The following is a 13,532-nucleotide window of genomic DNA, read 5'->3' on the forward strand; positions in this document are numbered from 1 at the left end:
GGGACAGAAACAGTAATAGAATCTGACTCTTGTGACTCCAAATCTAGTCAGTATTCTTTCTGATATCCATTGTATCCTCCCCTCCACTTTTTTTTTACAAGGTCTGTAATTCTGGACTGCATGTAGAATAGTCTAAGGCAAAGACAAGGCATTACCTCTAGTTGTAGGATCTTGGGGGAAAATATGCATAAGACTTTGTTTAAATGTTTTCATTTATAAACTTATTTTCAAAAGAACTTAAGCCGATCTAAGGGTGAAACTTACTTTAAGGAGAGTTTTGAGTTTTGATTTTCTGGGGGCACCATAGGATATGGAATTGGTTGGCTTACACTAGTGTTGGATTCTCATGAAATAATTCACTTCCAAATGTCTCTCTGTAGTAGAAGCCTTTTATTGATCTTAGGAAATGTTTCTTTGTTGCTCAGAGCCAAAAAGCAAATTATTATTGCAGTTTAAATTAGTTAAAAGGGCCAAAAAAGTAATTTTATCATCATTCTAAATTCAGTAAGCTGTAGAAAAGATGATGTAAAAAATATCCTTCTGATGATCTTAAACTGACTGACTTCATGTTTGTCTTTAAAACAACAGGAGTACACAATTGACATTTTTTTTGCACAAACTTGGTATGATAGACGCCTGAAATTTAACAGTACCATAAAGGTCCTCAGGCTCAATAGCAACATGGTTGGGAAGATTTGGATCCCAGATACTTTTTTCCGGAACTCCAAAAAAGCTGATGCCCACTGGATCACAACGCCCAATCGCATGCTCAGAATCTGGAATGATGGCCGCGTTCTATACACACTCAGGTGCTTTTTCTTCTGTTAAAAGTTTGGGTGACACTAAGGAAAAAGTGAGAAGATATTATTCTCAGAACTTAAATGCGTGGTGGGAATTTTCAGCACATTTCATGTAGACATCAAAGAATTGTAAAAATGAGTTCTCCTCATCACCCCTTGCCACACAGTTTTGACAAGGTACTATAGATGTCCAAATATGAAGAGGATTGCTGGCAGCAGTCCATATATGAATTAATAGTAGAATGTTCTTTTATGCCCTGGTAGCATTTACTGTTGCTTTTCTGCCATTAACAGCATATGTATCCTTTTTTTTTTTTTTTTTTTTTTTTTAGTGAGGCAATTGAGGTTAAGTGACTTGTCCAGGGTCACACAGCTAGTAAGTGTTAAGTGTCTGAGGCCGGATTTGAACTCAGGTACTCCTGACTCCAGGGCCGGTACTCTATCCACTGCACCACCTAGCTGCCCGAATCCTTTCTATACTCTTATCATTCTTTGAGTTCTGCTAATTGTGAGCTAGGGAAATTTGGGATTAATAAGTTAGATCTAGGCTTAATGAATAGTTCTAAAAATGTCTTAGTTTCAGTGGAAAACATTACAAAAGAGACATTTTTGAATATTGAAGTATCTGTAACTTTGACCATGTCTATAGGACTAAGGTGAGAGGTTAAAAAAATGATGGAAAAAATCCCTTTAATCGATTGATTTTTTGGCTAGCTAATTGTGTGTCATGTATATACAGCTTTTGAAAGTACTTTAAGGATAGATGAGTTAATTTATGAAATATATGATATGAATTATTTGGATTAAAAATCTTTAATCCAAATTTAGTATTTTTTAGGTATTTTTCTATATAATTTCTCTATATAATTACTATCATATATTTACATGAATTCATAGAGTTTTGTACATTGATTCATTTGACTAGTAAAAGTACTTGAACATCAAATACCTCAATTACTTTGTATACATTTTTATGTAATAAATGCTAGTTACTAGATAACACCTAATTAGAAGTTAAGACTATGGAATGTTGGATGAGTGTTATGCACACATTTTCAAATCTGTTTATTTTTAAGATCTTTGCATAATATTTACAAAATCACTCCAAGTCAATTTAGATTATACATTTTATGAAAATTTTAAATAGTATATATTATCTAATATCATGTAAAATAAAGTGCCTTAAAAATGACTCTCAAGACTTAGTCATATTGATGTTGTTGGTATTAGAAAAAATAATCTCATTTACAAAGAGGATTATTGGTAGTTATTTTATACTCATTAAGCAATACATTTCAATAATAGATAAGAGGCATAATTGTAATTAAATACACTGGAGATCAAAATCTGTCTTATATATCAAAAAAATTATAGAGCTTTTGAAATATTAAATTGGTTTCACTATCTGAAGCCTAATTCACATTCTCTTCAGAGGAAAATGTCTCATACTATTTCCCTCATATTAATTTGTCTCTTCTTATCAATCAGGCATTAATGGTATTTAAGTCATTAAGTTAAAGGACAATCACTAAGATGTGACTCCTAGACACCTGTCAATTAAGGGTTACATCAAACTACCTATGAGGATAGGTTTATGCTCATTTTGTTTCTTTTAGTCCTACTTTATCCTTTTCCCTTTTTAGTTTTTCACAGATAAAGCTAAATTACAGATGAATGTCATGATCAGTGGAATATTATCTTACTGTGGCATTAATGATAAAGAAAGGAAACAGACCATAAGCTGGCAAATAGTCTATCTCTTTACTGGGTACAGTAAAACCTCACCAACTGGGAATCATAAAGGAGTATGATTTGGAGGTTTTAAAAACAAACCAGCTTAAACACTACTTTAAAGTGACTTGTGTTAATTCATAACAATGGGATTCCAAGATTTTCATTAATTAATAGGTAGGACTTTATTTACATATAAGCAATGAATGTTCTAAAGTACTTGAAATCTATTTGTTTGCTTATGGGGACTAATTATGCCCTCCTTCTATATTTTCCTACATTAATTAATGAATAATTAATAGGCTAGCGGGGTAAAGCAATTTTTAATTCTTAAGTAGTTAAATGATCACAAATTCTGAATTATTGGTTTGAAATAAATGAGGTTTTACTATAAGATTTCTATAAATGGAAAGTGCAATGCTGCATTCAATACCTCTTAAGGTGGACATTGTTTTCCCCTTCAAATTTTATTCTTGTCTGTTCACAAGAGATCCACTCTCCTAGGGCCATGACTGGCTGTCAACTCAGTAGAAATTTTAATGAGTTTTCATTTTTACTAATGTAAACATTAGACATTTTCTTTCCATAGGCTGACAATAGATGCTGAATGTCAGTTACAGTTGCATAACTTCCCAATGGATGAACATTCCTGTCCCCTGGAATTCTCCAGCTGTAAGTGATATCTTCCTTTAAATTTCCCCATGAACATTTCCTCTGTTAACATAAAAAGAGATAAATACTAATCAATATGATAAAAGTTAATTATTTAAAAGAGTATGGTAGTGATCCATATTTGCACTATAAAAATGGGCCAAATATGTATGTAAGGTTAAAGAAGACATTTAAAGAAACATTATTCTTATCATTAGAACTCTTCTAAAATGTCATGGGCTAATGAACAAGGTAGAACAGAGAATTCACTGCTTAAAAGTTTTCTACAACTGGAGGTATTAATAGATGGAACTTTATTTCCATTTAAACAAGAAGTAACCTAAAGTATTTAAAATCTATTTGTTCTCTTAAGATCAAAAGCTGAATGACCACTAGGAAGGGAAATTAGGAGGGGAAATTCATGCTTTGAGTAGGCATTGAACTATATAACATGATTTTTCTTCTAAGTCTAAAATTAAATTATAATATCAAATTATTAGTTCAATTATTATAAATTATGAATTCAATGAGTAATTATTTTCCCATGTATCAGATTCATATTTGCCAACTAGCCCAGGTTATTTTTTTTTAAAAGAGCCTAGAAACAATTTATGGCTCATGGAAATCCAAATTTCCTAAATTATATTGCAGTGCAAAAAACGAAAGTTTCTAACCATATCTGAGTCTTGCCATTTGTTGTAAAACATTAAAAAAATCAGTTCCCCATGTAACAGCTGACTCTGGGATTCCTATAAAAGAAGAATGTAAAAATTTTGTAAAGGAAGTAACAATTTCTTTCACTAATTTTTAATGCTTTCTATCAAGGCTTTGGTTTGCTTTTTAGCCAACTACAAAGGGAGCAGACATTTTTTGAACTATTAATAGAATGGCATATCTAAAAGTCAACTTCAAAATGTACCTTAGAGAATCCTTAGAGTCTTTTGCCATAGCTAAGTTATCACCCTTCTCCTGTGAGGCCTTTCTTTTCCCCTTAGTATTTGTGATCTTTCCCTCATTAAATGTTTATATTATCTTGTATATGTGCTGCATTTACTTATCTGTGTACTTATTCTATTCTGCCAATACCAACATCCCAAAGTAGAATGAAAGTTCCTTAAGGGAAGGGGTAATTTCATCTTTATCTCTGTATCCCCAATACTTAGAATAGTAACTAACACATAGTCAACACTTAATATTTGAGGAATTGAATTTCATAGGATAAATGTATTAGACCACAATTGTTTTGACATCAGCCCACTGAACCACAGAATCTCACTTGGCATGTTGAAAAAGCAGAACTTAGGGCTAAATTCTGTAAATTTAGATGGGCAATTGGATATTATGTTCTTATAAACATGATCCCCTGATAGATCATAAATTCTTTTAAAATTCATTGGGTATAATTCTAGTATTCCTGATATTAACTGATCATGCAAAGGTTTAGAAGTAGTATGGGAGGCTTGATATTCATCTAACTTGCATTCAGTAAACACAATTCCCTGCTATTAAAACATTTGATAGCACATCTCCCTAAAGCTTTCCAAAGATAAATCTTCATCTGCTCACAAATCAGGAGATCAAGAAACAATAATATCACCTTGTAGTTGTACAAATTTGCATTTTGCCTGTTATGTTTTTATCTTAATTTATTTAACTCAACACACTCATCCAGAGACTTGGTTCTTTTTATAATAACTATTTAACCTCTTGCTGTCTTAACTCATAGATCTTTTATCACAATTTATGTGTGGATGAAGTTAAGAAAGCTGATACTCTTGACCAGAGTAGAGCAGAAACTTAAGGCTGATTCTTCATTATACTTTTGAGTTGTGGACTCTTTATTGTCTAAACTTCTTTCTGTCCTTGGAGTGTTAAACTCAAAACTCTGCTCATTCTAAAACAATATTGCCGGTTCAACTTATGTTTAAATAAGTCCCCAATCTATTTTTTTTTTTGCCAACAATTTCCCCCTCAACTGAACTGGTTTTTTGCCTCCATCTTATGGCCTTCCTACATTCTCTGGTAAAGTCATGTGAAAACTAGGAAATGACCAAAAGTCTGTATTTTTAAAAAAATTATCAAGGTTAAACAATTTGTTCAGACAATTAGTCCCTAAGCAATCATGAATTTTCCCAGTGGTAGAGTCTTAGAAAGGTAAAATGCCAATCCATGTTGACATTATATATTTTCATTCATATTGTAAGTAAAATATAAAATCAAGAAAAATATAAGACCAGAGGCAATTATATAAGTGGAAAATGACAGTGTTTAGAGCCAAAAAAGCTAATCATTTATCCCACATATGTCTCTTTACTGTCGACTATCAAATAAGTCACTTAACCTTGATGAGGCTCAGTTTCCTCATCTATAAAACTGTAATTACAAAAACAACCTCCACTCTATCTTTAAGAAGTTCAATCTAGCAAACATTTATTAAGCAACTCCTTTGTACAGGGCTTTTTCACAAATACCCAAACAAACAAGACACTGACATGATAGAACTTACACAAGGTTATGAATATCAAATGAAATAATATATTTTAAAATCCTATGCCAACTTTAAAATTGTGTTTTATAATCACAAGATTTATTTTATGTTAATCACATTATAAGTACTTTAAATAATCATTATAAACCTCTTTTTCATTTCATGGAAGATGGTTACCCACAGGAAGAAATTGTTTATCAATGGAAGCGCAGTTCTGTTGAAGTAGGAGACACAAGGTCTTGGAGACTTTATCAGTTTTCATTTGTTGGACTCAGAAATACTACTGAGGTGGTGAAAACAACTTCAGGTAAGATACCAGAATCATTATCATTAGAAAGATACAACAGGAAAGAAAATGTGATTATTCATAGCAAAATCCTTATTACATGTCAGTCAACAATAAAAAGAAATCAAATCCAAACTGAATAAAATTATTCTAATTTCTTAGACTCACCATTGGGATTTGGGTGATTCAGTTTGAAGGAGATATCATCATATGTGCATTGAAAAGTGATTTGCGTTATTTCTTATAATAACAAGTTGTAATCTAGTTAATAAACACTATTGTATGATTCATTAGAACCTGCTGTGGTTGTTATAGAGCTATACTCACTGAAATGACCTTTATCAAAATTACACTATAGTATTTAAAACAATCAACCAGGAGCGACTAATCTTTCAGCTAGAAGCTAAAAACACATGCATGGTTGCTGAATATTAAAGGACTCACCATTTGGATGTTAATGAAATAATAGAGAAACATGTAATATTTTCTAGTAAGAGCTTCCTGGATTTTGTTAACCTGAAGGTCAACAGAGTTGTATTTAATTCTTCATTTACAAATGTGATGTTTTTGATATAGGATTATCAGAATAAGCTAAATCCACTGAACTGAAGGTACTCTAACCATCATTAACTTGAAGGGTGGTTTATGTTTTTCCCCCAGTAGTACTTTGTGTTGATTTGTACAGTCTTTGCCTGAGTTTCTGCAAATATAATAGTAGATATTTATGAGAAGACTGGATGAATTTGGGAACATAGTATTGAGCTATTCCCAAAGCAGAACAATTGAGTTATTCAAAATGTGGTGCATGATTTTGCTATCATCAATTTGCTGTTCTGAATAACTGAGTACAATTAAGGTTACTGAGTAAACTCCTGGTTAATAAACATTTAGCCAAAGTGATACAGTGAGTCTGAAAGCAAAAATAAAATTATAGTGTTTCATTTCCAAAGATTGTTATTTTCTGGCATTCAGGTCCACTCCCGAAGATGAAATGATATGACCCTAAAGTGCCAGTCAAAGTACACAAATGCTCACAATATGTGCAAGAATGTGGCATGACAAAAAAATGATCCATGAATGTAACTTCTCCAATATTTAAATGAATCTATGGGTTCTCTTCACTGGCATAAACTGCAAACTTTTATCCTTCTTACTCTATGTCATTCTTGTTCATAGCTTTCCACATGTCAGGCATGAGGGACAACCATTGAAAATGCCCATAGTCAAGAGATGGAATCACTTGTTCAATAAACAAAAAGGAGGCCAGGCTCTTTGGATTACAGCAGTCATGAAGGGGAGATAAATTGTAACACAACTGGAAAGGGAGAAAATAGCTAGGTTATGAAGGACTCTAAATGCTAAGCATATTTGATGGTAGAGGTGATAGAAAGTTATTGGATTGCATTAATGGTGTTGGGGAGTGACTTAGGTGGATCTGAACTTCAGAAAAATCAATTTAACAGCTGAATGGAAGATGGATTGGAATGGGAAGAGACTTGAACTAAGGGCACCAACTAAACAGCTATTGCAGTAATCCAGATGAGAGGGAATAAGAGTCTGTGGGTCTGCACCAAGCAGGTGTCACTGTCAGAGGAGAAATTCAAGAGATTTTACAAAGTAGAATTGACAAGACTTGGCAATTAATTGAATATTAGGTAGCAGGGTATGGAGTGAGAGAAAGTAAGTTCAGAACAATACTTAGGTTGTGGGCTTAGGTGATTTGGAGGATGGAGATAACCTTGAAAGTAACAGAAAGATTAGGAAGAAAGGATGACTTGGAGAAAAGATGAGTTCAATCTGGGGCATATTGAGTTTAAGATAATCATGAAACATTCAGTTCAAATGTTGATGATCTAAGACTGGAGGTCAAGGGGGATTAGACCTGGATAAGTAGATCAAGGAAACATTAGCACAGAGATAACTGAATCCATGGGAGCTGATGAGATCACAAGAAAAATAGTATAGAATAGAAGAGTAGAAGGAACATGTCAGAGCCTTGGGAGACTCCTATGGTTAGAGGGAAAGACCTGAATGAAGATGCAACAAAGGAGAATGAGAAGGAGTAATCATAGAATTAGGAGACCCAAGGAGAGAGTAGAATCATGAAAACCTAGAGAAAGAATTTGTCAAGGAGAAGAAAGTGTGACTAAGTTTCAAAAGCTACACAGAGGTTGAGGATGATGAAAATGATGAAAAACCATCACATCATTGATAACATTGGAGAAAGATCATTGGTAATTTTGTTTGGAAGATAAAGCTTGGAGTCAGACTGCAGAGAGTTAAATGCTCCATATGGGACATAAAAAATGTTCTGTAGGCCTTCCTCTTGTTCTTTTCAGATTTTGTGGATATGGGTGTGATCCTTCCATGTTCCATTTGTCACATTCCACTCTGCCTTTTTCTGATCCTAAGTTTTTGTAACACATCTACACATGTAAAGCAGATATGAATTCATTAAAATGAAACAAAACACAATATAATTCAGTTCATGGTCCAATCTGACCTGCTTTTAGTACTACCATCCGAAGGTCTTCCTATCATGTCCACAGTCCTTCTTCTTAAGGAAATGATAATATTGCACTTTATCTCTCCACCAAAGTCTACCACAGTTTTTGGGACACAGAGAGCAGTTAATCAATAAAGGTTGAAGTGGTGGAAGTGGGTGGTTGTAACAGCAAGGGAGCAAAGGGAGGGGATGAGACTGATTGTATTACTTGTACAGGGTGAACCAAAAGTCACAAAGGGATCTGATGTTTTAATAACTTTTTGGAAAGTATTTTTCGCAATTTATAAGATTTGATTTTTTACATGTAATATAAATGCATTTCCTATATATAGTATATTATGATGCTATGATATTGTAAATTAAAAGCAAAAAGGAGTTATTAAATATCCATGAATTTTGGCCTACCCTGTATATTCTGATCTTTCATCTTGAAAGAAGCAGAGGGGCTTACTTCTTTGGAAGAAGGAAGATTAAATTAAAAAGTCACTCGTTCTAAATTGTCTCTCAATGGAGTCTAGCATTAGGCTCATTTACAACCATATTTATTTTAAAAGAAAAATCTGCAGCACCTGACAGTCTGTGGACAGCACATACATAGTATTTCAAAAGGAAAGACATGTCTTTTTCTTAAAGGATGAAAGCCCAGAGTGACTCTAATAACTACATCAAGATCAAATGGACAAATTAAAATGGATTGCAATACTAGCATCCCCAAATATCTTGGCTCTGGAGACAGAGGCCATTTACCCTCAGAGTTTCTCCATGAAGAAGTGATGCACTTAAAGTATGAAGTATAAAGAATCACTGTGATCTCCCAAGACTATTAATCTTTACTGAAAAATTACAGAGATACCTTAATGTGGAAGACATTAGATTTTTTATTCCATTTCATGTGTACACTGAGTAGCTTCAGTTACTTAATATGATTAAGTCAATTCTGAGATTAAAGATAATGGTAAATCCCAAACTTGAGCATTCATTTATACCCTACTCTCCTAATTCTTTGGAAGAATTCTGTGCACTGTGGGGTCATTTGTTGGATTCTAATTGGGGGAATGGCAGAATTTTCACTTGAATTAGAAAGTGAAGTAGCATCTTGAATCACTGTTTTATTTAGGTGATTTCACAAGAGGCTAGAAATAATTCTATGGGTTAATTCAAAGCCTTTTCTGCCCACTATTCTGATTAATTGTTTATCCATCCTTGATGCTTACTTCTGGTTTGAAATCATAGCTACAGCCTCCCCTTTTTTTTATAAGTACTTCCACTAGTTGTTATGAAAGTTATGCTTTTAGAAAAGAGGAAATCAGAGATTCCAGTCAGAAAATTTAAAAATAAAATCAACTGATAATTCCTTGTAACAAAAAATATTATGAAATCATAAAAACAGAAATTATTTGTATCCTCATTATATATTTTTAAAAAGAGGCCTTAATAGGATAGCGGCTTGAAATTCACTTGATAGAATATACTCACCCCAAAATGTGAAGTACTATGTTGCGTCAGTAAGACATAATACTAACTCTGAAGGCAATAACTTTCAAAAGTAGGATTAATTAAATATAACAAAATATAAACAAAAAGAAAGAATCCCTGGCCTCAAAGAGTTTGCCTTCTACTATATAAAAACAGCACTTAAAATAGAGCTGAGAAGACTTAGAGGTAGATTACCATGCCAGGACATGGTGAAGAAATCTGGAGCATCAGAATCAAAGCCAGGAGAAGAAGGAAGGTAGTTTGACATGAGCTTCTCCCCAAAATGGAAGAGCTCACCAGTGGGAGACATGGGACAAAGGGATGTTCTGAGTAAGGTCACAGGCGATGAAGGAAGTAGCAGTGCATTAGAAAACATATCCCTTCTCATCCTTGCTGTAAGCAGAGAAGTCAATTTTCTTCAAACTTACCTATGGAACTTTCACCAGAAATACTGTTCTTTTGTGACACTTCTATTCAAGGATAAACAAAGTATACAACATATTCTGATCATCTGGGTTTGAATAATGTCTATAAATTTTGCTTAAGGAAACTCTCTGGAAAGGGAAACTATAGACATTACATTCACATATTTGATATTTGAACATTAGCATCAAATATTTGATCATGAGATCAAATGCCGTAACATAGAACTTTGTCAAACTATAAAGTATCAAATGAAGTTAACCCAGACCTAGATAGGTAGAACTTTGTTGTTCTGCTGTTTTTCTGGGGCCGTATGCTATAGGAAGCCAGACTAGGGTACTTAGAGGACGTATCAGCAGCTTTTTTTAAAGACCTAAAATAATAAAATATTTTACTTAATAGGAATGTTAAAAAAACACACAACTGCACCATATAACTTATTGCTGCTGGAAACAGAGCCAAAGAGAGAATTATATGGGATTAAGAAGAGAGATATGGGGGCAGCTAGGTGGCACAGTAGATAAAGCATTGGCCCTGGAGTCAGGAGTAAATCCGGCCTCAGACATTTAACACTTACTAGCTATGTGATCCTGGGCAAGTCACTTAACCCCAATTGCCTCACCTAAAAAAAAAAAAGAGAGAGAGAGACACACACACACTGTATGCGATGAGATACCTTGCCTATAGCCAACTCACTATATACTTCTTCACTGTCTGAGAAGTGGTATCCTTGACTGTTGAGGACTCTGGAAAGAACAGGGACTTCTCTGAGTGCATTAACAGGGGAAGCAGGGCTAGAGTATGCTCATATATATATAAAAAAGTTTATGGGAGTGTGAGTGGGAAGTAGCAACTCCACTAGAGTTTTTAAAATGTAAAAAAATAAGCCACATGCCATGATTCTCACTTGTTTTGTGGGATAAAGATCATCCTTTCCCCGTCTTGTATATTAATATGGCATGGGTGGCAGCAGGAATTGAGGAATGACTAATTTTCCTCATTTGCCAACAACTTCCAGAAGGCTGCTTCCTTTGGGAGGAATCCAGGCCACATGGTCAGTTCTCTCGGGAAGCACAACCGCCAGCACTTAGCCATTAACACAGGGCTTCTGGTAGGTAGGCTTGCTGCTAGCTGATTCTTTTGCCAGAATTGTGAGCAGTCATTTGTGAAGTCTCAATATTTTGTTGTATATTTTTTAAGGTTTATTGATGTGTTCTGCTTTTACATTGCAAACATTTACAGATTACGCCCACTTCAGAAGAGATCTCTTATCACAAAGTAAGATGATTAAGTAAAACTAATAATGTATAACTAATAATCCAATGACCACATCCAAAAGTATATGTCATAATTCAAATTGGTGGCAATCCCTACCTCTCTACTAAAAATATGTATGTATGTGTGTGTGCAGTTCTATTATTTCCTCACTCCACTGGAATAAAAAAAAAAGTTCAATGTTTCCATTTCTTGCAGTAAATGTACCTAAACTAAAATACAAGTGTGTTTTTTATTGGATCATCTGAAGCTAGGAAGGAAATAAGAATATTAATAGGCAAATGTTATGTAAGTTTTACTTGGAAAGTGAGGTAAGGAGAAAGAAAAGCCAAATTTATGATGGATAAGATATCATTTTCAAATGCATTTTAAAACTTTAAACCAAATGTAGCAGATTTTGAGTGAAGGCCAGACAGGTGAGGATGGGGAACAGTTTGCTGCAGTTAGGGTCACTCCCAAAAGTATAGCATTGGATAAGTGGTACAAACTCTGCATTTCCTCTTCCCACCTTTAAAGATAGAAATTCAATTTTAGGATTATAGATTCAGAGTTAGAAGGGACCACTGATAATGATCCCAATGATTCATTTTTTAAATGAGGAAACTGAGGCATAAGAAGATAAAGGAACCTATGTGGGGGTCAATCATTAAAGCATTTAAGTACTTCACAAAGTGCATAAGCATGTCCTCCAACACCAGAATTAGGTGTTCTTTCCCTTGTATCACCTTGATGCTGCATTTGGACTACATTGTTGGAAGCAAAGTTCCCAGAGCAAAGGAGGTGCGAGTCAGTGGATTAGCAGTATGGCTTAGAGGATAGATCACTACTCAGAATCAACAAGATTTTAGAATTTTTAACCATATTTTTTTATATAACCTTTATTTTCCAAAATATCCCTCCTTTCTTATAAATCCAGGTTACCTCTTATGCCAACAAATCAAATATATATATATACACATGCACACACATATACATGCATATACACATATACACACATACATGCATGCACATATGATAGTGTATGTTATAGAAACACATGCATATGTAATATGTATATACACATATAGAGTTCAGCAAAACTAACCAAAACATTAGCCAAGTCTGACAATTCCATTAAATATTTCAAGATTCTTCTGAGATAATTCCATGTTCAACAAACATAAGCTATCACATTTTCAAAGAAGGTACAGAAGCTAATTTTCCTATCTTTAAGATAAAACTTAAGGGGAATCATTTCCTGTTTGCAATGGATTTAAGGGCTTGCCATATGTGGTAAAGATCAAACATCCTATGTAAGTCCAGAGGCAGTACTAAAATAATTAAGAGCTATAAAGGTGAATATATAGGAGCTTTTAGAAAAAAAAAAACCTGCTTTAACAATTAGAATTGTCCAATAATGAAATGGAATATATTATGAAATGGTGAACTACCTACAATTAAGTGCTGAAGCATGAACTACTGAGCACCTATGAGGTGTCCTAAAAGTCTTCACTTAGTTTCAGACTTTAATAGTTTAAAACTGCGCAAAGACTTTTGAGACATCTTTTATCCTGTGGAAGGGATACCCACAGAGTAAAGGGATCATAAATCTAGAAGATAGAAGGGATTCTAGAAATCATCAAGTCCTATCAGCTTATTGAGCAGATGAGGAACTATTCACAGAGCAGAGAAATTTCTTTCCCTGGTTTTCAGAGAATATCTGAGGCAGAACCTCAATTCATACCTTCCTACTTCTGAGTCCAACATTTTATCCACTATATAATCTAGTTTGCTTTATTTATGTATAATAAAATTATAGTAATTCTAATAGTGGTTCACTTATATACTCTTTTCCTTATAACAATGATATGAGGCAATCATTAGATAGCCCCCAAAGCCCTTTCCAACTCTTAAATT

The 13,532-nt window shown here is 33.8% G+C and overlaps 1 protein-coding gene across 2 annotated transcripts in view; it reads left to right on the plus strand.

The window, feature by feature from the left end:
* GABRG2 (gamma-aminobutyric acid type A receptor subunit gamma2) overlaps positions 1–13,532 on the plus strand; it is a 125,297-nt gene that overhangs the window by 2,923 nt on the left and 108,842 nt on the right. For both annotated transcript variants that reach the window (XM_043985706.1, XM_043985708.1), the window contains exons 3-5: positions 589–809; positions 3,121–3,203; positions 5,840–5,977. In XM_043985706.1, the coding sequence (XP_043841641.1) occupies positions 589–809; positions 3,121–3,203; positions 5,840–5,977 (442 nt within the window). The remainder of the gene's footprint in view (positions 1–588; positions 810–3,120; positions 3,204–5,839; positions 5,978–13,532) is intronic.

The sequence above is a fragment of the Dromiciops gliroides genome, chromosome 2, assembly GCF_019393635.1.
Source record: "Dromiciops gliroides isolate mDroGli1 chromosome 2, mDroGli1.pri, whole genome shotgun sequence".
Taxonomy (NCBI): Eukaryota; Metazoa; Chordata; class Mammalia; order Microbiotheria; family Microbiotheriidae; genus Dromiciops; species Dromiciops gliroides.